This window comes from Lithobates pipiens, unplaced genomic scaffold (genome assembly GCF_037356315.1).
Source record: "Lithobates pipiens isolate NorthernLeopardFrog02 unplaced genomic scaffold, aLitPip1_a1.2 Scaffold_8, whole genome shotgun sequence".
Lineage (NCBI taxonomy): Eukaryota > Metazoa > Chordata > Amphibia > Anura > Ranidae > Lithobates > Lithobates pipiens.
Genome location: NW_027507903.1, coordinates 345,693,489 through 345,719,657, shown reverse-complemented (window position 1 = coordinate 345,719,657; position 26,169 = coordinate 345,693,489). Strand labels below are relative to the sequence as shown.

Below are 26,169 nucleotides of genomic sequence, written 5' to 3'. Positions count from 1 at the left end.
ACAGGAAGGCCGAGGCATTGGCTTGTTCCTTGTTTACGGTTGTGGGGTCAGCCGTGCGACCAGTACTGGCATCCGCACTTGTGTCGCAGACACTGAGTGGGTAAAACTGTTGCACCGCGAATTGGGGGAGCAACAGGCTTCTCCTGTCTGCGTGGAATTAGCAGACCAACTAGTGCAAGGCCTTAAGTACGTTTGTGACGTAACCCTGGATACTGTTATCCAGGGCTTCAGTGTCAGCAGGGGTGCTAAGGTGCCTGATTTGGTTAAAATGCTGGTCTGCTGACCAGGCATCTAAAAAAGCCCTGACGGATCTTCCCTTCCTTGGCGACCGGCTCTTTGGAGCCTCTTTGGATGGCATTATTAAGAATGGCACAGGTGGTAATAGTACACTACTCCCACAGGCCAGGAAGGCTAAGGAGCCATGCCGTAGGCAAGGGCCCTCTTTTTCCCCTCGCTAATGGAACCCTGGAACCCCAACAAGATAGTTTCTTTCTTGGCCACCAAACAGATTCTTCCCCTCCAGCATACCCGTTTCCCAGGCTCACTGGGGGGCCCTCTTGGGGGCAGTAAGGGACCTGCTGAATCGCGGGGTGACTGTGTCTGTTCAGGAATCTGAACATTTCCAGGGGTTCTACTCAAACCTGTTTGTAGTTCCCAAGAAGGAAGGGGTTCAGCCAATTTTGGATCTAAGAGCCCTCACTTTGTGAAAGTGCAGCGGTTCAGAATGGAATCGGTTCCCTCAGTAGTCGCTGCACTCCATCAAGGGGACTTCCTGGTGTCCTTAGACATCCAGGATGCGTACCTGCACATACCCATATGCCTCCGGCATCAAAAGTTTCTGCGGTTTGCAGTCGGGGAAGCCCACTATCAGTTTGTGGCTCTCCCTTTTGGTTTGGCATTAGCCAAACGAGTCTTTACCAAGGTATTGGCTCCAGTGTTGGCGTTGATGCGGCGATGTGGGATCGCGATCTTGGGATACCTAGATGATCTCCTCCTGAGATCATCTTCCGCCTCAGAATTAGAGGTGGATGTGGCGATCACCATGCAGACCCTGCAAGAGTTTGGGTGGCTGTTAAACCTAAAGAAGTCGGTGGTAGTACCGACCCAGCGTTTTGGAGTGCCTAGGCTTGCTGCTGGACTCCAGGGAAGCAAGAGTTTTTCTCCCTTCAGACAAGCTGCAGACTCTCAGAGCCGTGGTAAAGATTACGATGAACCGGAAATGGTCGTCGCTTCGCTTCTGCATGTGAGTCCTGGGTCTCATGGTGTCTTCCTTCGAGGCAGTACCATATGCCCAGTTCCACACCAGATTTCTTCGAAATGGGACAAATCTCAGTTGACCCTGGATCGGTAAATCCAGGTGAGCCAGCTATGGTGGTTGAGGTCCCCGGTGCTTCAATCCGGGAAGTCGTTCCTTCCTCTAAAATGGACAGTGATCACAACGGATGCCAGCCTATCCAGCTGGGGTGGAGTGATGGGGGTTCAGTCGACTCAGGGCCTCTGGTCAACGGAGGAATCCAAACTGTCGATCAATCTGCTCGAGCTGAGAGCGACCAGGTTATGCCTTTCCACATGGTCGATGAGACTACAGAGGCATCCGATCAGGATCCAGTCAGACAACGCCGCTGCTGTGGCGTATGTCAATCGCCAAGGAGGAACAAGAAGCTCAGCTGCCGCAACGGGAGGTCACCCACATACTTCGGTGGGCAGAGTGACATGTACCGGCCCTGTTGGACATTTACATCCCGCTAGTGGAGAACTGGGAGAATGGGCATTGTATCCGGAGGTGTTCAGGCTACTGTGTCTGCGGTGGGGCACACCAGACGTGGATCTTCTGGCCTCCCTTCTCAATCGGAAGGTGCAGAGATTAGTGTCCAGGACAAGAGATCCTTGGGCAGTTGTGTCAGACGAGATGGGGGCTCCGTGGGGTTAGTATCAGCTGATCCTTTCCTCTGTTGAAGCTACTACCACGTCTGCTCCACAGCGTGCAAGTCGAGGGGATTCCAGTAATTCTGGTTGCCCTAGTTTGGCCTCAATGTCCATGGTACGCAGACCTAGTACAGCTGGTGGCAGATGCGCCCTGGCAGCTGCCGTTACAAGAGGACCTTCTGTCTCGAGGTCCGATTTTCCATCCTGCTTTACCATCGCTGGCTTTAACGGCATGACTATTGAAAGGCAGATGTTGAGGAACAGGGGTCCGTCAGACTCAGTGATCCCCACTATGTTGAGAGCACGGAAATCCTCTTTCAGGAACATTTATCATCATACCTGGAAGGCCTACATCTCCATGTGTGAGGAGAAAGGACGGCATCCACGCCCCTTTGCTATATCCAGGATCCTGCTGTTTCTTCAGCATGGAGTAGACCAGAAGTAAAAGGACAGATATCGGCCTTGGCTGTCTTTTTTTTTGGCTGTCTTTTTTTTTTTTTTTCAATGACCCCTGGCGTCTCACTCACTGGTGAGTACCTTTGTTCAGGGGGTGCGACATGTAGTCCCTCCGGTGCGTCCATCGTTACCCCCGTGGGATCTGAACCTGGTGTTATCGGCGCTGCAAAAAAACGCCATTTGAGAATATCAGGGAGATCCCTCTTTTGACTCTTTCCCAGAAAGTGGTCTTTCTAGTGGTCATTACATCGGCCAGGGGGGTTTCGGAACTAGCGGCCTTTCCCGAAAGTCACCCTACCTGGTTATCCACAAGGATAAGGTGGTGTTGCGTCTGCAACCGTCTTTTCTGCCAAAGGTGGTTTCGGTATTGCACATCAATGAAGACATTGTGTTACCATCTCTGTTTCCTAAGCCGACACATCCTAAGGAGGTGGCCCTTCACAATGTGGACCTGGTTCGGGCTCTGAAGCTGCATTTGTCTGCCACGGCTCCCTTTCGGAAGTCAGGCTCGCTGTTTGTTTCGGTGTCTGGTCCAAAGAAAGGCATGGCAGTCTCATTGGCCACCATTTCCAGGTGGATCAGACAGATTGTAGTACAAGCCTACGCCTTGAAGAGGCAGGTGCCCCCCTTTCAAGTCACGGCTCACTCCATGAGGGTAATCATAACGTCTTGGGCCATCCGTCACCAAGCGTCTGTCGCTCAGGTGTGTAAAGCAGCGACCTGGTCGTCTGTCCACACATTTACCAAGTCCTACAAGGTAGACGTCAGTGCATCGGCTGATGCCTGTTTTGGCCGTAAAGTTTTGCAGGCAGCCATATAGTTGCAGAACCATTAAGTTAATGCACTGTTGCATTACATTCCGCAGTTTTTGGTGTGGTGGTGGGTGTTCATTCCTGTTGAGGGTTGGTTTTGTGGTGGATTCTTTCCAAGCACTGTTTTTTTTTTTTTTTTTTTTTTTTTTTTTTGTGGGTAAAGTTTCACTAGTTCCCACTTGCCATGGTGAATGAAGTTTTTTATGCTGTTTTCTCACCCCTCGTTTGGCACTGCTTGGGGACGTCCCAATGGCTATGAGAGGAGCTGTGTCTGTGAATATAAGAGAAAATAGGATTTTTTGTACTCCCCGTTAAATCCTTTTCTCTAATTCACAGACCGACACAGCAGCCGCCCCTAATTTTTCTCTTAAGTTATACTGCTTGTTGGCAGGTCAGGCTGGAGGGTTGTTACCCGGGGGACTGCCCCCTGGCCGGAACTGGAAAGTTCTGTGTGTTACATAACAAGTAATGCCTAGTATTCTAAAGGTGGGCGTAACAACCCAATGGCTAAGAGAGGAGCTGTGTCGGTCGGTGAATTACAGAGAAAAGGATTTTACGGCAAGTACAAAAAATCCTATTTTTTATTGTGTGAAATTGTCACTTTGGCTGCTAACAAGCAGTTTCTTAAGAGTTCCATTCTTGAATTTAGAGAAAGGCCTCAAATGTTTTAACAAAGGAACTATTCAGGCGGTAGACTTCAGTGTTTGAGACACGCTTATGGTTGTTTTGTATGTAGAGAAAGAATACCTTTGACTAGAATGGATAAATTATGCTTCATTCACTTTTATATTTTCCTAATTCAATTGTACATCTCCAACACCTGACATCTGACACCAATGGGAAGATGAAGTTTCATTCTACTGGAATTCACTATAAGAGGGACACAACTTTATAGCTTTTCTTCCATGATAGGGGGACATAAATAAAACATTATTCAGTCATCACAGATGAGGGATTTTACTTTTACATCCATTTAGGAACTAATGGTGGTCTTCTAGAGGTTTCCTTCCCCTTAACAGCCTGTATACTGAAGAGACTGCTATATACGTGTGTTTTATAAGTGCAGAAATATGGTAATCTTGTCAGAAAATCTGAGCTATCCTATATCTCAGGGATGCACTTGGACATTCCCAGTTCAGTTAATGCATATGCTTTACAGATAAAGACAGTGGGATGGAATGAGTAGTTTAGTAAAAGAAAACTGGGGAGGGTAGACAGTACTCGGTTCACAAAAATTATGTGAGGTCTTAGCCAACAAAAAGAAATTACAGTAAGAGCAAAGTGTATTTCTGGCAGATCATCAGGTATTTTTATGTACTTGCAATCTTCAAAGATACTTGCATATACTACAGAAAAGGCACTGCAAATCTTTCTGTGTTTTTTTTTTTTTTTTTTTTTTACATACACTTTACAGGAAACCTGTTCTTAGACACCATCACAGACTGTCATTTCTAATTTCCTTCTGAAAATGTTAGTTGCTTGGCTGTCTTGCTGAATCAGTGGCTTTGGCATTTACTGGATCACCTAACCAGATAAATCATGCAGACCAGGAACGAAAAAAACCTCCCAATCTGCATACTTGTTCTAGGCTAGTGATAGAGCTTCAGTAAGTGTTTGTGCGCACTTAGGCTAGGTCCACACTGCACCAAGCTCCGGCTTACAGCAGGAGTCTGGTGCATCCACAATCATTCATATTTTTGACTGAATTCGGACTTGAAATGGACCAAAAGACACACAGGAGATGCGTGAACCAGCTCCATAGAGAGACAACAACTTTAGAAGTGTGCACCTTTTTTTCTTTGTATGATAACATGAAAACAAATTCCCCTTCTTCCTTCTGGCTGATAGCATAGAAGCATTTCCCTGTACATACGATATAATACTACCCCTGGTAGTCCCAACCACAGTAGTGGCAGTTCCCTTGCTTGTTGTAGATCGGGATACGGTGGAGGATCCCACATTGTCAGATCTGCGGCAAATTATAATTATTTAAGAATTCCAATTTTAATCTGAAGCATTTTCAGTGTTTTTAAACAAATAGCTACCTAGCCTACCTGTAGATCTGTCTTTCAGTGGAACATATATTTATTAACAAGTCAAAAAGGGATCCAGACTATACTTAAATATATATCAAGTATATATGGAAGTTTGATTTGTTCAAAATAACTCTTTCCAAATGGTATTTATCTGTTAATTTATCATTTTTTCGACAAACCTGCCTTCCATACGGCTTTTGTGGGTTTATGGTTCACATTTTCTTCTAAGGTGCTTACTTTTATTTGCAAGTATGTCCAAACTTATACCATAACTATTTTTATAGTCTTATTTGCATTAGTTAATATATTAAAGGGGTGCTTCAGACTGTTACGCTCCAACGTTGGGAGCTCATGTCACATTACGAGTGAAAATCAAGGTTTCCCTATGGCAGCCGTCTTAACTGGTCGGTCTGACTTTGAAAATGCTCCCTGTTCTACTTTGGTCCGACTTTGATCCTACTTCAGCCCATTGATTATCACTGAAGTCAGATCAGAATTGGATCGCCGTCTCAACTGACCCAATTTTGGCATGTGACTTGTGCTCTGAGGATCTTAAAGGGGAACTCCATGCCAAATGTAAAAAGAAACTGGCATGGGTTCCCCCTCCTGGTCTGGTATGAATTTTCAGGGGGACCCCACGTCGAAGAAATTGCATTGAGGTCCCCCCCAAATTCCATACCAGACCCTTATCTGAGCACACAGCCCAATAGGTCGGGGGTGGGTGCTTTGGGGCAGGGGGCCCTTTAACAAGGGGGCCCCCAGATTCCAGCCCCTCACCCTATGTGAATGAGTACCCCTATCCATTCACCTAAAAAAAAATCAAAAATAAAACACATTACACATTTTTTAAGTAATTTATTAAGGCAGCTCCGTCGTCTCTTCCAATCTTTTCTACCTCCCCTGCTGACGTCTTCTGCCTCTGTCAGGTCTTCTCTGCCGATGTCTTCTAGCCCTTTTCGGTTCTTCTCCTTCTGTCTGCTGTCTCTGCTGGGTCTTCTCTATTTCCTCACTCTTTTGCTGGGTCTTCGGATGGAGCAGACAGAGGGAGAAGAACCGGAGTGGGCGAAGAACCAGAGAGGGCTCGAAGACATCAACGGGGAAGACCCGGAGTAGGAAGAAGAACTGGCAGAGGCAGAAGACGTCAGTGGAGGAGGCAGAAGAACTGGAGAGGGGAGAAGAGATCGGAAGAGACGACGGAGCTGCCTTTATAAATTAATTTAAAAACATGTGTAATGTGTTTTCTTTTTCTTTTTTTTAGGTGAATGGGTAGTGGTATGTACCCCATACTCATTCACATAGGGTGAGGGGCCAGAATCTGGGGGCTCCCTTGTTAAAGGGGGCTTCCAGATTTCGATAAGCCCCCCCCGCAGACCCCAACGGCCAGGGGTGTCAGGAAGAGGCCCTTGTCCTCATCAACATGAGGGCGCAGCCCCCCTGCCACAAAGCACCCCCCCCCCCCCCCACGTTTGATGGCTTGCGACCTGGTACGGTTCGGGGGGGCATTTGCTTGTCCTCACCCCCTTTCCTGACCTGCTGGACTCTGATGAGGGTCCGGTATGGGCTTTGGGGGGACCCCAACACAGTCTTTTCAGCGTGGGGGTTCCCCTTAAAATCCATACCAGACTCTTGGAGGGGGAACCCATGCTGTTTTTTTTGTTTTTTTTTAACATTTTGCGTTAAGTTCCCCCTAAAAATTCACACCAGCCATAGTGCCTGGTATTGTCCGGGGTCAAAGTCGGATCCCTGTTCATTGAAGTCAGACAGATGATGTCACACTTCAAGTCGCAGGGCAAAGTCGGATCCAAAGTGGTACAGTTGTCGTGTCATACCAGTGTGAACCCGGCCTAAAACGTAATAATTTTGGAATTGCCTGCACCTGTTGTATGGCACATAGATTAACCGCCAGTCAAACTTCCGGTATGCCCATGGGATCTGAATTTGGTTCTCTCGGCTTTGCAGGGGCAACCTTTTGAACCTTTGCATCTGGCTTCATTAGTTCTTTTGACCAAAAAATTGGTTTTCTTGGTAGCCATTTCCACGGCTAGAAGAGTGTCAGAACTAGCAGCTCTCTCCAGCAAAGAGCCCTATCTAATTGTTCATAAGGACCGGGTGGTCATGCGCCCCAACAGGTCCTTTCTACCGAAGGTGGTTTCGGGATTCCATTTGAATCAAGATGTAATTCTACCATCCTTTTTTCCGGACCCACAGTCCGCAGAAGAAGAATCTTTGCACACTTTGGATGTGGTTAGGGCAATCAGTATCTATCTTCAAGCAACGGCTCGGATAAGGAAAACTGATTGCTTATTTATTTTGCCGGAAGGCCTAGGGCCAGGCAGCATCAAAATCCACTTTCTCAAGGTGAATTAGACAGATTATTTCTCAGGCCTATAGTATTAAAAGGAAAATCCCTCCTTTTCAAGTGAAAGCGCACTCTACTAGGGCTGTAAGTGCTTCTTGGGCAGTGCATCACCAGGCCTCCCTGGCTCAGATCTGTAAGGCTGCAACTTGGTTATCAGTCCACACATTCACCAGATTCTATCAGGTGGATGTCAGAGGGCAAGAGGATATCGCCTTTGGGCGCAGTGTACTGCGGGCTGCAGTTTAGGTCCCTGGCGGTCTATAATTATGATCTGTGTCTCCCTCCCCTCAAACTGAGCATTGCTTTGGGACATCCCACTATGTAATGAAGCTCCTGTGTCCCGTGATGTATGATCAAGAAAATAGGATTTTTATATACAGCTTACCTGTAAAATCCTTTTCTTGAGAGTACATCATGGGACACAGGGCTACCGCCCCTCTTGGGTTTTATATGGTTTCCTATTGCTTTGCTACAAAACTGAGGTGCCTCCCATATGGGAGGGGTTATATAGGGGAGGAATTCTCCTTAATTGGGGTTAACCAGTGTCCAATCACCAGAGGTGCCTATATAACCCACTATGTAATGAAGCTCCTGTGTCCCTTGATGTACTCTCAAGAAAAGGATTTTGCAGGTAAGCTGTATATCCTATTGCTGTAAAATCCTATTTTTTGGGGCCAATGTTTATTCACTTGAAGGTTGCAGCATAACTCAAATAGTCATGAGTATGAATTACCCTTTGTCCTGTGCCAAAACCATTAGGAAACACATTTATTCTTATGCTCAGTTTAAATAAAGGAAAAGCACCACTCCATGTGTATCCACCTATACCTCCAGAGGGTGCTGGTCCAGCTCACATTGAGGTACCTTTTCAGTAAAGAAAGTTTTGGATGATTGCTCTCCGATACAAACTACCTTTATTATACAATGTGAATAAAACCTGATAAAGCGGTGGAACACGTTTCTTACTCTGCTTAATCATAGCTAGTGCTTAAAGTGATTATAAAGCTTCAGTTTTTTATTTTTTGATTTGTTTTTTTAAATAACAAACATGTCATACTTACCTCCACTATGCAGCTTGTTTTGCACAAAGTGGCCCCGATCATCGACTTCTGGGGTCCCTCGACGGCTCTTGCAGCTTCTCCTATCAAATAAACCCCTAGGAGAAGCACTCTCCTGGGGGATTACCTTGCAGGCTCGCTCCCGAGTCCAGTATTTGAGTCCATAGACACGAATTCTGGACTCGGCCCAGCGGCCGCATCATTGGATTTGATTGACAGTAGCGGGAGCCAATGGCTGTGCTGCTACCAATCTATCCAATCAAGGGCCGGGACTCCGTGCAGAGAGGGACAGCGTGTCTCCGCCGAGTGAATTAAGGGGTTATGGTAAGTGATATGGGGGCCGGTCACTGGCAGAAGTTTTTCCCCCCTTAGGGCCGGTTCACACAGGGGGCGATGCGAGGCGACACGACTTGCCTCGCCGCGACCTGACAAGTCGCCCCCGTTCTGTACAATGGAACCGTTCTGAGAGGAGCGACTCGAGTCGCTCCGACTCAGAAAAAAGGTTCCTGTACTACTTTTGGGCGACCTCGGGGCGACTTGCATTGACTTCTATACAGAAGTCATTTGCAAGTCGCCGCTGAGGTCGCGGCAGGTCGCGGCGAGGCAAGTCGGTGTCGCCTCGCATCGCCCCCTGTGTGAACCGGCCCTTAATGCTCATGCATTAAAAAACACGAGGGTGTACAACCCTTTTAATCATAATCAGTTGTTCAGTTTAAATTGCCAAGGCTTGTGACAGAGAGCTAACTACAGTTTTAATGTTGCATTGTTTCCTTATAATTAATAAGTAAATTATTATTATTTTTTTTAAATGATTTTCTTTAGTATTTTAAAACCCTTACAGTTCGCATTGTTTTTATTTAATGAACATGTATTTTACAATGATACATGATCAGACTCTTATCAAGCTGATTTATGTCTTGTTATACTAGAGCTATAATGAAGTTCCATAGCATGAAGATGGAAGAGATCAATAAGATAATTCGTGATCTTTGGCGCAGCACTTATCGAGGACAAGGTACTTCAATTTTGTTGGATATCAGTTATACAAACCCAAATACATTGTTTAAACAGAAACACTGAAATGTATTTGCCATTTCCCTGTATAGTGATATCTCATAGTACAGTAAATCCAGAAGCTTTAACCACTTCAAGACCAGACACTTTCACCCCCTTCCTGCCCAGGGCATTTTTATGTTTTCAGCGCTGTCACACTTTGTATACTCAGTCGTACAACACATAAAATTTGTATTATTTCTGTGACAGATCGCGCTTTCTTTTGGTGGTATTTTAATTACCACTGTTTATTATTTAAAAAAAAAAACAAAGGATTGTTTGTTGATTGTTTCTGTTATAAATTTTAGCATATAAATAATCTTTCTTCATAGATGTAGGCCAAAATGTATTCTGCTATATTTCTTTGACTAAAAGTAGCCAAATCAGAATTTAGTCTGTGTAAAATTCTACAAACTATTGTATATATATTTGAAAATTGATCAGTCCTGATGTTCTGACTACCTATATCATTTCTTGAGCCCCTAAAATGCCAGAACAGTACAACTACCCTCAAAATTACCCTTTTTTGGAAAGTTGATAGCTCAAGGTATTTACTAAGAGGCATGGCGGTTTTTTTTAACCACTTCAGCCCAAGAAGGATTTGCCTCCTTAAGGACCATTTTTTGTGAAACGGCACTTCTTCGCTTTAATTGATAATTGCGTGGTCGTGCGACATTGTTCCCAAACAAAATGGACATCCTTTTTTACCCACAAATAGAGCTTTCTTTTGGTGGTATTTTATGATCACGTCTGCGTTTTTTTTTTGTTTTTTTTTGTTTTTTGCGCTATAAACAAAAAAGGAACAATTTTACTTTCTTCTATAATGCATATCCCCCAAAAAATTATTCATCAGTTTAGGCCGATATATATTTTTCTACATTTTTTTTTTGGTAAAAAAAAAAAAACGCAATAGACGTATATTGATTGGTTTGTGTAAATGCTTCCGCTATCCTTCATTTTAAATAAAATATGTTTGTAAAAGACAAAACAAAAAAAACACATTTTATTTGTTTATTTTTCCAAAAGATTGTGACAAAACAATTACAACTTTAACCACTTGCGGACCTGCAGATATACAGCGGCAGGAAATTTTTTCTTTCTTTTTTAAAATATTGCAAATATGTATACTTGCCTAATCTAAGGGAGCTTTGTTAATGTTATCAGTACCCAGCACTAGTATCAGGGGAGAGGAGGGACAGCTTTCAACAGATGCTCCATAGTAAGTCTACGGCAATGTCACCACCCAGCCATTGCAACTGTTGTCTCCGCTTTCTCCTCTGAAGCTTGGCTGCTGAAGAGATCACATAACTGGAGTGGAGTGCCTTTAGATTAGGTAAGTATACACATCTTCCCTTTACCGTGTAGTTGATATAGGGCTTAGAATGTGGGTGGGAACAGATTTAACTGGTTCCCGACCAGCGCACGCCAATGTAGGTCGGCAGAATGGCACGGACAGGCATATTGGCGTACAGGTACGTCCAATCTTCAATGCCGTCCTGCCATCGCGAGCGCGCTGGCAGCGGCGGGCTCGCGTGCCGGTCGGGACCCCCGTGAGTCTGGTCGCGGGTCCCGCGGACTCAATCGCCGCAGGCATAGCCGCGATTGTCTCACGGGACAGCTGAATGAAGGAAATGCCGTGTAAACAGCATTTCTCCATTCTGCCTAGCAACTAGTGACGCTGATCTCTGCTCCATGTGATTGGAGCAGAGATCAGTGTTCACTAAATGAAAGCCCAACCCCCCCCACAGTTAGTAACACACGCCTAGGAACACTTAACCCCTACACTGCCACCCACTGGTTAACCCCTTCACTGCCAGTGTCATTTACACAGGAATCACTGCATTTATATAGCAGTAATTACTGTATAAATGACAATGGTCCCAAAAATGTCCGATGTGTCCGCCACAATGTCGCAGTCACAATAAAAATCGCTGATCGCCGCCATTACTAGTAAAAAAAAAAATAATAAAAAATTATTAATAAAAAAATGCAATAAAACTATCCCTATTTTGTAAACACTATAACTTTTGCGCAAACCAATCAATAATCACTTATTGCGGGGTTTTTTTACCAAAAATATGTAGAAGAATATGTATTGGCCTAAACTGAGGGAAAAAAATGTTTTTTTTTTAGATATTTTTGGGGGATATTTATTATAACGAAAAGTAAAAAATAATGTGTTTTGTTTTTCAAAATTGTCGCTCTATTTTTGTTTATAGCGCAAAAAATAAAAACCGCAGGGGTGATCAAATACCACCAAAAGAAAGCTCTATTTGTGGGAAAATAAGGACGTACATTTTGTTTGGGAGCCACGTCGTCGAACTGTCAGTTAAAGCGACGCAGTGCCGAATCGCAAAAAGTGGTCTGGTCTTTGACCAGAAAAATGGTCCGGTCTGTAAGTGGTTAAGCATAGTTGGGTTTTGACTGGGCTTCCACTCTCACAAGTTATTTTTCATAGATCGCATACTTCCAATTACACTCCAAATTCAAAGAAACATTCTTCTGCTACTCCTGAGTATGGGGATACCACATGTGTGAGACTTTTTTTTACAGCCTATGAGCCTGACCACAAAATCCAAGGAGCAACTCACAAGTCTAATTTTCTGAATACTTATCACATTTTTAGAGGCCCTGGAGCACCAGCACAGTGGAAACGCCCACACTCACAAATTTTTTGTGGAAGCGATCACCTCAACATATTATCTAAGATAGGGGTTTGCAGCCGGGCCGCGAAGTGTGCACTGAGATGCGGTGTAGTGTCATATTTTGCTCCCCATCATAGAATGCTCTGGAAGTGACAGCAGCGGTGAGCAGAGCGATCATCGCACTTCCACCCACACAGCCCTGCCGCTACACTGCTGGGGGTGAAGCAGGCGAGCAGAGAGATGACATCATCTCCCACCACCCGCCCACATCACCGCTGTTCCACCCACACAGCCCGGCCAGTATACTGTTGGAGGTGAAGCGGGGGAGCAGAGAGATTACATCATCTCTCACAGCCCGCCCCGCATCACCTCTGTTCTCTCTCACGCGGAACCCACCACTCCACTCCACTGCACTGCCTCTGCTTAGTGACAATTTGCATTTAAGATGCTGCATCTAGTGGCATGTGTCTGTGGCAATCTGAATCTGGTGGCAAGTGACTGTGGCAATCTGCATCTGGTGGCATGTGTCTGTGGCAATCTGCATCTGGTGGCATGTGTCTGTGGCAATCTGCATCTGGTGGCATGTGTCTGTGGCAATCTGCATCTGGTGGCATGTGTCTGTGGCAATCTGCATCTGGTGGCATGTGTCTGTGGCAATCCGCATCTGGTGGCATGTGTCTGTGGCAATCCGCATCTGGTGGCATGTGTCTGTGGCAATCCACATCTGGTGGCATGTGGCAAGTGACTGAGGCAATCTGTATCTGGTGTCTGTGGCAAGTGACTGTGGCAATCTGCATCTGGTGACATGTGGCAAGTGACTGTGGCAATCTGCATCTGGTGACATGTGGCAATCTGCATATGGTGGCATGTGTCTGTGGCAATGCGTATCTGATGGCATGTGGCAAGTGACTGTGGCAATCTGCATCTGGTGGCATGTGTCTGTGGCAATGCGCATCTGGTGGCAAGTGACTGTGACAATCTGTATCTGGTGACATGTGGCAATCTGCATCTGGTGGCATGTGGCAAGTGTCTGTGGCAATCTGCATCTGGTGGCATGTGTCTGTGGCAATCTGCATCTGGTGGCATGTGGCAAGTGACTGTGGCAATCTGTATCTGGTGACATGTGGCAATCTGCATCTGGTGGCTGTGGCAAGTGACTGTGGCAATCTGCATCTGGTGACATGTGGCAATCTGCATCTGGTGACATGAGGCAAGTGAATGTGGCAATCTGCATCTGGTGACATGTGGCAATCTGCATATGGTGGCATGTGTCTGTGGCAATGCGCATCTGGTGGCATGTGGCAAGTGACTGTGGCAATCTGCATCTGGTGGCATGTGTCTGTTGCAATGCGCATCTGGTGGCAAGTGACTGTGGCAATCTGCATCTGGTGACATGTGGCAATCTGCATCTGGTGGCATGTGGCTGGTGACATGTGGCAAGTGACTGTGGCAATCTGCATCTGGTGGCATGTGGCAAGTAACTGTGGCAATCTGCATCTGGTGGCATGTGTCTGTGGCAATGCGCATCTGGTGGCAAGTGACTGTGGCAATCTGTATCTGGTGACATGTGGCAATCTGCATCTGATGGCATGTGGCTGGTGACATGTGGCAATCTGCATCTGATGGCATGTGGCTGGTGACATGTGGCAATCTGCATCTGGTGGCATGTGACAAGTGACTGTTGCAATCTGCATCTGGTGGCATGTGGCAAGTGACTGTGGCAATCTGCATCTGGTGGCATGTGGCAAGTGACTGTGGCAATCTGCATCTGGTGGCATGTGTCTGTGGCAATCTGCATCTGGTGACGTGGCAATGTGGAGGCATTGAACTGTGGCAATCTGCATCTGGTGACATGTGACTGTGGCATGTGTCAATCTGCATCTGATGGCATGTGGCAGTCTGCATCTGGTGGCAGGCGAAGTGGTATGTGGAAATCTGGTGATAGGCAACGCGGCAAGCTGGTAGCAAGTGACAAGCTGCATCTAGTGACAGATTCTGCATTATGGTGAGTTGAACTATTTCATTTTATATTACAATATAATAATAAAAATGATGCACTTCAATCATCCTGACACCATATTAACCATGGTGTTGTGATGAAGTGCTAACACCAGCCTTTTCCTGACAAATTGGCTGCGAAAAGCCGCATCGTCCCTTTTGCCACAAGTTTTTGGAAAATGTGGGGGAATTTTTTATTTTTACACACAAAGTTGTCAATAAGATACTGTATTTCTCGCACACATCATAGGCATACTTAGTTCCTCCCCTAAAACACATTTTACTACTTCTCCTAAATATGAGGATACCAAATGTGTGAGGCTTTTTTTTACATTCTAGCCACATAGGCCCAAAATCCAAGGAGCACCTTCAGGCTTTCCAGGGGCAACAATTACACATCTAATCTCCTTACTACCAATAACATTTCTAGAGGTCCTGGAGCACAAACACCCACCCACAAAATTATCACAATTTGGAAAGCAAATACCTCAATGTAGAGGGGCATAATTCGTCTTTTGAAGACTATTTTTTAACCGCAAGTTTTTGGAAAATGTATTTTCTCTTTCGTTCATTGATGGACACAGCACCTTTAATCTTGACCTTAGGGTTATATCGACACCTTTAGGAGAGGACTAGGCAAAACATGTAAAAACAGCAAAACTGCACAGTACCGCCCAGGAGGTAGTGCTACTGGCTATAACTCCTCACTGTGGAGATCAATAGTCCTTGGAATTTTTTATTTTTTATGCTTTTTGATTCCTGTGATCTACAATCATCAGTCGGGCTGGGTGACAGGCTGGATAATATAGATCCTGGTAGTCTCTCCAGCCTGGCCATCGAGCATGTGCAGACCTTAGCTACGCGCTGGGTCAGCTACGACATGCCCCGTCTGGTCCAGGGGCAGCTGGTGAGCTATATGCTCCGGGGCACATATATGACCGGGCTACTGCTGTCTGTGTCAGTGTGCTGTGGCCGACGGCCACCCCATACTGCTCGGGTTATGGGTCTGTCCGTGGAATGCGTCCAGCAGTCCCTGCAGGAGGGTTAAGTGTGGTCCCATCTGTCTCGACAGGATGGAGCAGCTAGGCATTCCCTGGGAGGTCCACTAGGGGGTCTCTCTATCTCCCTTCTGTCCCTTTCCCTCCTCCCCATGCTGAGGGGCCGCTGTGTGACTGGGCATAGGGGGTGCAGTGCACGTACCTGGCCGGGGTCTCTGGGTCCTGGCAGGGGGCTGCGCAGGGCGTTGGTAATCCGCTCCTTTTCTCCCTGTTTGTAGGCCGTTTTTGGAGTGTCTGTGTGTTGCCATGTGGGGACTGGCCGCCATTTTCCAGTGGCAGTGGCCATTTTTTTGTAGCCACTGCCAGTTTCTTGAAGTCTGGCAGCCATTTTCCCAGAGCTCTCAGACTTTTTAACTGAGGTGCCCATTTTCTAGTAGCCTCAGGTTTGTTTTACACGAGCGCTGGGCAGTTGGTTCAGCCTGGAACAGAGCGAAACTGACACAGAACACCTCGTGGCTGTTACAGGGGAGAGTGGACAGTGGCAGCACAGCGTAGTACCTGGGTCAGGGTGGTGAGTCCTGCGGGGGGGCAGCTAGGAGGGGGGTGCATTTTTTGTGGCTTGCCCCTAGTGGTGACAGGCGAGAGTGGGTCAGCATGGCGTCAGAAGCTGTCGCTTTTTCCCCAGACATCCCTGTTATTGGAACCGGTTCCCCTGCACCTGTGGTGCTTATGGACACTCTGTCGGTGGTCCTGGAGTCCTTTGTTGCCAGGGTGGAGGCGGCGTGCAGGCGCAAGGGGGGTAAAAAACGCCCCCTCCCCCACTGTCTTCTGGGGACAGCTCTGAATCAGACTTGGGTCCCGCTGTGACAGGTGGCCCCTGTTTTGACGTTTCAGAGGATACGGACCAGGACCGTTCGGACAGTGAGGATGTAGGAGCACTTATCACAGCGGTACGGGATACCCTAAAGATAGAGGATATGGCGGGGGCATCTGCAGAGGTGTCTGTCCCTTTTGGGTCCCACAAGACGGCCCGCACTGCTAAGGTGTTTTCCTACCTAAATTATTTTGATAAGTTTATTTACAAGGAGTGGGGAAGCCCGCAGCGGGCCTTTTCAGTTCTGAGACGGATGGCGGTGCATTACCCCTGTGAGAAGGGTTTCCTGAAAAAAGGGACATCTCCTCCGGTTGTTGACCCACCGGTATCCAAGTTAAATAAGGTAACCATGATTCCGATGGAAGGGTCCCCTGCTTTCAAGGACCCTGCTGACAGAAGGGCCGAGGCGGTTGCCTGGTCCATGTTTACGGTGGTGGGGTCAGCATTGCGGCCGGTGTTAGCCACGGCCCTGGTGTCACAGACGCTTACTGAATGGACTAAGTTGTTGCACCGTGATTCAGTGTAAGCTGTGGTGCTGTGTCGCCTGATTTGGCTTAAATGCTGGTCTGCGAACCAGGCTTCTAAGAAGGCGCTGGTGGATTTGCCTTTCCAAGGGGAGAGGCTATTTGGAGCATCGTTGGATGACATTATTAAGAATGTTACTGAGGGAAAGAGTACTTTGCTCCCACAGTCCATAAAGAGTAAGGAGCCACGCCATAGGCAGGGGCCCGCCTTTTCGTCGGCCCGGGTCGGCAGGTAAGTGTTACAGTCCAACAAGATGCCCTCTGAGGGACAAATGCGTCCCTGGTTTCGCAAGCCTGCGAGCAAATCTGTTGCCGCATAAAAGTTTGCCCCCGCCCGACTCTCGGGTGGGGGGTCGCCTTCAGGCGTTTGCAGTACAGTGGACCTGACTCCTTTTCGACCAGTGGGTCTACAAACTGGTTTCGTCAGGCTACAAGATAGTTTCTTTCTTGTCCGCCCAAAAATTTTTTTCCTCCAACCTTCATCTTCTTCCGGCTCGTCGGGGAGTTTGGTTGGGTGTTGAACCTCCAGAAGTTGGTGTTGGTGCCGACTCAATGCCTGGACTACCTGGGCTTTATTCTGGACTCCTCACAGGCAAGAGTCTTTCTCCCTTCAGACAAGCTGCAGAATCTTCAATCTGCAGTGAAATTATTGATGTCCCGCAGGTGGCCGTCGCTGCGTTTTCACCGACTAACACAGCTCCTCTCTGTAACAAAATGGGTTGTTAGCCCTATCACTGGAGATTACTAGGCAAAGTTGTAATACAACACTTCAGAACTTTAGTTCCACCAAGGGGGTGGTCCCTAGGCTACAATCCCCACAGTCTGCCCTAGCAGCCTCAGTTTTATTTTGCCTAGTAAAGGTGATGCACCTAGGAACCCTGCGGGCCCATAGGTCCGTGTTTTTTTGATGCAGAAGCTTGGCTTTTTGCGCAAGATGAATGATCCTGTGATCTTCTATCACCAGCCGGCTGAGTGACAGGCTGGTTCACTTATCCTTGTAGTCTTCCCAGTCCGGCCATCGAGCGTGTGCAGGTCGCAGCTACGTCTCGGCAGGCCACGACATACCTCAGCTCCAGAGGTGGTCGGTGAGCTTTATACTCCGGGGCATACATATGACTGGGCTACTGATGTCTGCGTCACAGTATGCCGGGCCAGTAGACTTCCCTGTACTGATCAGGAGTTGGCTACAATGGAATGTCTCCAAGCTCTTCAGGACTGGCAAGTACAGCTCTCCCTGTCTCGGGGGGTTGAGCAGCTGGGCATTCCCTGGGAGGTCGATTCGGGGGCCCCCTCACCCCCCTCTCTTCTCTCCCCTGTGCCTAACACCCCTCCTTTCTCCCCCTCACAGGGGGGGGGCTGTGCATGGATACTAAGCGGTGTGTGTGTGCCCTGGGCTCTCACCTGGGTTCTGGCTGTGCTGGGGTGCCTGGGTCCTGAGTGCTTATTCCTGGAGGGTGCCTGTGAGGTTTGCCCCTGTGTTGGTGCAGCTCTGTGTCTGCCACATGTTTTCTTTCTGCCTCTCATGGCGCTGGTTGGCGGCCATTTTCAGTGTGGGCAAGGGATAGCATGCTTCTCGGCTTCAAGCGGACATTTCCCCGGTGGTTCCCTATTCAGAACACTGGCGGCCATTTTCTTGAAGCCGGACCATGTTTTTTGTGCTCTAGCAGCAGCTTCCCTCAGCTTCCTGTTTTGTCATCGCAGAGCGCTGGGAGGCTTTCTGTGTAATCTGGACACGTGTTTCAGATCGCTCAGCGATCGTTCACCGATCGTGCTGACGGACTGCCACCGATACAGCTTTGGTCCCTCTGCGCTCGGGATCTACAGGCACTGCTGTAAAACAGCGTAGAACTTCTCAGGGTGGTGAGTCCGGTGGGTTAGAACCCCTCAGTCAGGGGCAGCAAGGAGGGTGGGACTGTCACTTCTGTCCTAAGTCCCCTTCTGTGGCAGACAGGGTAGGGTCAGCATGGCTTCAGAAACTGGTGTTTCTTCCCCCGAAATCCAGGCAATTGCAACCGGGTCACCTGCGCAGACTGCGCGGTTCCTATGGACACCCTGACGGCGGTCCTCAATTCATTCGTTGCCAAGATAGAGGTGGTGCGTGGGAAGAAAGGGGCTAAAAAGTGCCCCTCCCCCCCCCCCCCCCCCGTCCTCTGCGGATAGCTCTGATGCAGACTCGGGTCCTGCTGAGGCCGGTGACCCCTGCTCTGTCTTGTCAGATGATGCTGACCAGGACCATTCCGACAGTGAGGATGAGTCGCTGTCCAGGTCCATGCGCGAAAAATCGCTTGTTGGAGAACTTATCACAGCTGCGCATGATACCCTGAAGATTCAGGAGCCAGCGGATCCTTCTGCCGATGTACCGGTCCCTTTTGGGTCCCGCAAGTCAGCACGATCACCTAAGGTTTTCCCGTATTTGACTTATTTTGACAAGTTTATTTACAAGGAATGGGGTCGCCCGCAACGGACCTTTTCGGTCCCCAAATACATGACGGTGCGTTACCCCTTTGAGGAAAGCCTTCTCAAGAAATGGTCGGCTCCTCCGGTCGTGGACCCCTCAGTATCCAGGTTAAATCAAGTAACCACAATCACGGTTGAGGGGACTCCTGCATTCAAGGATCCCATGGACAGGAAGGCCGAGGCGGTGGTTTGCTCCTTGTTTACGGTTGTGGGTTCAGCCGTGCAACCTGTACTGGCATCCGCACTGGTGTCGCAAACACTGACTGAGCAAAACTTTTGCACCGCAAATTGGGAGAGCAACAGGCCTCCCCTGTCTGTGTGGAACTAGCAGACCAACTAGTGCAATGCCTTAAGTACGTCTGTGACGCGGCCCTGGATACTCTCCCTCTGTTATCCAGGGCTTCAGTGTCAGCTGTGGTGCTGAGGCGCCTGATTTGGCTAAAATGCTGGTCTGCTGACCAGGCAACCAAAAAGCCCTGACGGACCTTCCTTTCCTTGGCGACCAGCTCTTTGGAGCCTCGTTAGATGACATTATTAAAAATGCCACTGGTGGTAAGAGTACACTATGCCAACAGGCCAGGAAAGCTAAGGAGCCACACCGTAGGCAAGGGCCCTCTTTTTTTTCGCTCACAAATGGCTTTTTCGTCCGCCTGGAGCTTTGACGAAACGTCCCCAGCCCGACAGGACGCCCACAGACGATCAAAAACGTCCCTGGAACCGCAAGCCTAACAAGCCTGCGAATAAAGGTGCTACTGCATGAGGGTTTGCCCCCACCCATGTCTTGGGTGGGGGGTTGCCTTCGGGAGTTTGCAGTCCGGTGGTCCTCCCGGTTATCTGACCAATGGGTCTGCGATCTGATTTCCACAGGCTACAAGATAGTTTCTCTCTTGGCCGCCAAACAGATTCTTCCCCTCCAGCATACCCGTATCCCCGGTTCGCCGGGAGGCCCTGTTGGGGGCCGTAAGGGATTTTCTGAATCGTGGGGTGATTGTACCAGTTCCGGAATCGGACCGCTTCCAGGGATTCTACTCAAATCTGTTTGTGGTTCCCAAGAAGGAAGGGATACGTCCGATCTTGGACTTGAAAGCCCTCAATCACTTTGTAAAAGTGCAGAAGTTCAGAATGGATTCAGTTCGCTTAGTAGTCGCTGCGCTCCATCAAGGGGACTCCCTGGCGTCTTTAGACATTCAGGATGCATACCTGCACATAACCTTATGTCTTCGGCATCAAAAATGTCTGCGTTTTGCAGTTGGGAAAGCCCATTACCAATTTGTGGCTCTTCCCTTTGGCCTGGCATCAGCCCCCCGAGTCCTTACCAAAGTACTGGCTCCAGTATTGGTGTTGCTGAGACAACGTGGGATCGCGATCGTGGGCTACTTAGACGATCTCCTCCTGAGAGCATCTTCCACCTCAGGATTAGAGGAGGATGTGGCGATCACCATGCAGACCCTGCAAGAATTTGGGTGGCTGTTGAACCTAAAGAAGTCTGTGATTGTGCCGACCCAGCGTCTGGAGATTTACTGTTGGACTCCAGGGAAGCGAGAGTTTTTCTCCCTTCAGACAAATTGCAGACTCTCAGATCTACTGATGAATCGCAAGTGGTCGTAGCTGCGGTTTTGCATGCGAGTACTGGGACTCATGTAGCCTCCTTCGAGGCAGTATCCTACACCCAGAGTGCTGGGGGTTCAGTCGGCTTAGGGCCTCTGGTCGACGAAAGAATCTGAGTTGCCGATCAATCTGCTTGAATTGAGAGCGATCAGTCTGTGTCTCCACACATGGTCGGTGAGTCTTCAAGGACGTCCGATCAGGATACAGTCAGACAACGCCACGGCTGTGGCGTACATAAATCACCAAGGGGGAACAAGAAGCTCAGCCGCTGCTCGGGAGGTCGCTCACATACTTCGGTGGGCAGAGCGACACGTACCGGCCCTATCGGCCATTTACATCCCGGGGGTGGAGAACTGGCAAGCGGACTACCTGAGTCGACAGATGCTGGACCCAGGAGAATGGGCATTGCATCCGGGGACATTCAGGCTGCTGTGAAGAAATGGTATAAAGAAATATTCCTGCGCCTAGTCAGGGTAAAGCTAGAAGGCGTACTGCTGCACACACTGGGGGGAGATATCTGAACCCAGAAAAATAAAACAGTAGACAAGAAATAGTGGTGCGCTATACTGTGACAGGGATGGCCCAGCCCCGAGAGATAGTATGTTACGTCAGAGATTGAATTAAAGGGCCATGGCTGAGAGATTATTCAAATATTAGTATAAAGAGACAAACTAGTTTGGCATAGCATAGAGTTAGTTGCTACAAAACGTTTGAAACATGTATATACATGAGTATAGCATGTACTCTATGGGAAAATGATCAGAAAGTTGTGACATTCATTTCAAATGTATGCAAAGAACTAATATATATATAAAAGATATAAGAAAAAATATCAAAATAGATCCAAGTGTCCTTAAATAGTGCAAAATGTAGCAAATAATTTTAAATGCAATTGCTAAAAACTGCCGAAGTCGCATAAAGTGCCAGTGCTAAATTATAATGCAGATGAATACACTTCTCAAACGTAATACATCAATATTAAATAACAAAATGGAACAAAATCTTATTAGAAATCTCAAATGTCCAATACAATGTGCAAAGTGTGGCGATTAGATCCCAAAAATCGCATGAAGTGCCAGTGCTTGAATACAGTAGTGCAAATAATGGTGAACAAAATACAGTAAACGGTGATACTGGTGATGGTGGGTATATCCCTCGTGATCCTGTGTGGTCTGGTTATCGGTGTCCCCTTACCTTACTGCTGTAAGGTAACAGCATGTGACAAGTATATCTTTAGGGTCCTTGATGCTCTTTCCCTTTAAGGTCCCGTTGTGGTATCCCCAAATCCTGGCGTTTGTATCCTGCCTATTGCGCTGTATGGCCCCTTTAAGCGGTAGCTCTGAGGTATTCAGTTTGGGGGTCCCTCAGTGGTTGGCATATGTGTGGGATCAGAGAGATATAGAGGAAGGATGCCCCATAGTGTAGTAGATTTAACAATTGACTTTTAAGAATAAAGCAAACAAAATACTCACAAACATATATTTAAAATGAGCGCTGTAAAAACCAGCAGCGAGCTCGATATGCGTCACTTCCGGTAGCTCTCGTCCCGACGTGTGTTCGTCACGGGTCACGTGACTTCATTAGGGGTCATCCTGCTTTACCGTCACTGGTTTTAATGGCATGACTGTTGAGTCCCGTCAGATTTGGTAATCCCCACTATGCTGAGGGCACAGAAGTCTTCTCAGAAGATTTATCATTGTACGTGGAAAGCCTACATCTCCATGTGTGAGGAGATGGGGTGGCGTCCGTGTACATATTCGGTTTCCAGGATCCTGGAAAATAGCAGTTTTGGCTGTCTTTTTTTCAGTGACCGTTGACGACTCATTCATTGGTGAGTATGTTTGTTCAAAGGGTTCACCATGTGGCCCCTCTAGTTTGACCACCGCTGCCTCTGTGGGATTTGAATGTGGTTCTCTCTGTGCTTCAGAAAAAGCTGTTTGAAAACATTAGGGAGATTCCCTTATTGACACTCTCTCAGAAAGTAGTCTTTCTAGTGGCTATTACATCTGTAAGGAGGGTTTCTGAGTTGGCGGCCATGTCATGCAAGTCTCCCTACTTGATCCTCCACAAGAATCCTTCCAAAGGTTGTTTCGGCCTTTCATCAAAATGAGGTCATTGTGCTTCCGTCCTTATGTCCTCAGCCGTCACATCCCAAAGAGGTTGCTTTGCATTTTTTGGATGTGGTCTGCGGGTATATCTGTCTGCTACAGCTCCTTTTTGGAGGTCGAACTCCCTGCTCGTATCGGTGGCTGGTCTGAAGAAGGGCCTGGCAGTCTCGCCGCCCATCATTTCTAGGTGGATCAGACAGATCGTGGTTCAGGCTTATGCCATAAGGGGGCGGGCGCCCCCTTTGCTGTCACGGCACATTCTACCAGGGTGATTGGTGCTTCCTGGGCTTTCCGACATCAAGCGTCCATTTCCCAGGTGTGTAAGGCAGCGACCTGGTCGTCCATTCACACTTTCACAAAATTTTACAAGGTTGATGTGAGCGCATCTCCGAATGTGTGCTTCATCCGCAAGGTTTTGCAGGCAGCTGTTTTAAGGTTTATTTTTGTTATGGGTGGAGTTTATTTTCTTTCTGTTCCCACACCTCGTTGACACTGCTTCGGGACGTCCCTAAGGTCAAGATTAAAGTTGCTGTGTCCGTCAATGAATGAAAGAGAAAATAGGATTTTTGTACTCACCGTAAAATCCTTTTCTCTGAAGTTCATTGGTGGACACAGCACCCACCCCTCCTATTTATGTTTGTACTGCTGTTTGACGAACTGAGCTGCTGTAAGCAGAGTGAGGGGTTATAGCCAGTAGGACCGCCCCCTGGGCGGTACTGTGCAGTTTTGTCGTTTTTACATGTTCTGCCTAGTCCTCTCCTGAAGGTAGTGATTTAACCCTAAGGTCAAGATTAAAGGTGCTGTGTTCTTCAATGAACTTCAGTGAAAAGGATTTTACGGTGAGTACAACAATCCTATTTTTTATTTTTTATTTTTATTTTTTATTACACAAAGTTGTCAATAAGATATTTCTAACACACAGAATGGGCATACATAGAATTGCACCCCAAAACACATTCTAATACTCCTCCCAAGTATCACTACAAATAATACATTACACACAATTTGATTTATACAGTAACTACAACTGTGATATTAACACTATCACTTTATCCTTCACAAAATAGCATAAACTAGTAGGGTAATAAGTAACTACCAATGAATGCATTTATATCATGACAATTATAAGTAAATATACAGTGTTGCACATATTATAGAATTCAAGATTCTCTAATTAAAGACAGGGGATATCAGACAGAGAAAGTGTTTGCATCTCCATACCATCTTAACCACTTAAGGACCAGGCCTCTTTTTCGGACTTGGTCTTTCCATGTTTAAAACAGTTTTTTTTGCTAGAAAATTACTTAGAACCCCCAAACATTTTATATTGTTTTTTTTCTAACACCCTAGAGAATAAAATGGCGGTCATTGAAATACTTTTTTTCACACCGTATTTGCGCAGCAGTCTTAGAAGCGCACTTTTTTTGGAAAAAATTCACTTTTTTGAATAAAAAAATAAGACAACAGTAAAATTAGCCCAATAATTTTTTATACTGTGAAAGATAATGGTATGCCGAGTAAATTGATACCCAACATGTCACACTTCAAAATTGCGCCCGCTCGTGGAATGGCGTCAAACTTTTAGCCTCAAAAATCTCCATAAGTGACATTTAAAAAATTCTACAGGTTGCATTTTTTGCGTTACAGAGAAGGTCTAGGGCTAGAATTATTGCTCTCGCTCTACCGATCGCGGCGATACCTCACATATGTGGTTTGACCACCGTTTTCATATGCGGGCGCTACTCACGTATGCGCTCGCTTCTGTGTGCAAGCTCGTCGTAACGGGGTGTTTTAAAAAATATTTTTTTTTTTCTTATTTATTTTAATTTATTTTATTTATTTTTACACTTTAAAAAAAATAATAATAAAATGGATCACTTTTATTCCTATTACAAGGAATGTAAACATCCCTTGTAATAGAAAAAAGCATGACAGGTCCTCTTAAATATGAGATCTGGGGTCAAAAGGTCCTCAGATCTCATATTTGGGCTAAAATGCAAAAAAAAAAAGAAAAAAGAAAATCTGACATTTAAAAAAAATATATACCTTTAAGAGGTATGGGCGGAAGTGACGTTTTGACGTCGCTTCCGCCCTCCTATGGTATAGAGACGAGTGGGGGCCATCTTAGCCTCACTTGTCTCTATGCCCAGCAGACGGAAGGACCCGATCGCCTCCGCCGCTACCGACGGCTCCGGTAAGCGGCGGAAGGTGCAGGAGGGCGGCGGGAGGGGGGTGGCACCTCTCCCGCCGCCGATAGCGGTGATCTCGCGGCGAATCCACCACAAAGACCACCGTTATCGTACAGCCGACCGCCGCCTGAAGAGATGGATATCTCGGTTGTGGCAGCAGCTGCTGCCGTTACCGAGATATCCCTCTTCAAAAATAGGACGTACATCGTCGTGCGGCGGTCGGCAAGTGGTTAAAGCTTGTTTGGCTGTACTTTTTCTTTTGGATCACAGAAGTGCAGTTTGTTCTGCACTCCTGTGACCCGTTTTCAGCAGACAGCGGACTGAAGCCCGCTGATGTCAAAGAGCCGCCCACATGCCTGAATCGGCACCCAGCTCATCCTCTCAGCGTGCCACTGAGCGCCTGAGCCGGGCACTCCTGCCCCTCTCCGCAGCCCAGTGATCCAATGAACGCAAGGGGCACAGAGAGCTGTGAGAACCGAGCTATCTGTGCTGTTTGATTGCTCGGTTCTCAGTGTTAGAGCTGATGTGGGACAGATGCAGCATCCACCTAGGTAAGTATGATTTAACAAAAAAAAGTATTCCCATACTTCTCTCTTAACAACAACTTTAAATAAAGGATGCCACATTTGAGCAAAAGAACATCCATCTACTATATAATCCCTTTTTATTAAATCTGAGGGAAATGTTAAAGCCATATGTCCCATGCTTTGTTTGTTCTCTTCTCCATTGCATTTATAAACCCACCAGTCTGCCTCCCTAATCCTATCCACTAACGTTTAATCTAAAACAGTTGGATATCTCTCAGTTTTTTCAAATAGAAGGTATAAGAGCCTTAGCCGCATTTAAGAGATGAGGTGTGATACTATTCTTACACACTACGATGTGTTAAGGAAGAGAACGTGCAAAGATTCTTTCGAGATTGAAAAAGGAGCTAATTTCTCCACCCACTTCAATATATCTTTCCAATATTGTTTAATCCTTGGACATTGCCATCATATATGTGTAAACATTCCTGGTTGGGTGCAGTCTCTCCAGCAATTTATGTCGTGGACTCATTTGTGCTAATTT

The 26,169-nt window shown here is 47.0% G+C and overlaps 1 protein-coding gene across 1 annotated transcript in view; it reads left to right on the top strand.

Moving 5' to 3' along the window:
- Nucleotides 1–26,169, top strand: part of RAD50 (RAD50 double strand break repair protein) — a 471,242-nt gene that overhangs the window by 390,677 nt on the left and 54,396 nt on the right. The window contains exon 23 of the mRNA XM_077473261.1: nucleotides 9,577–9,662. Coding sequence (XP_077329387.1) covers nucleotides 9,577–9,662 — 86 coding nt within the window. The remainder of the gene's footprint in view (nucleotides 1–9,576; nucleotides 9,663–26,169) is intronic.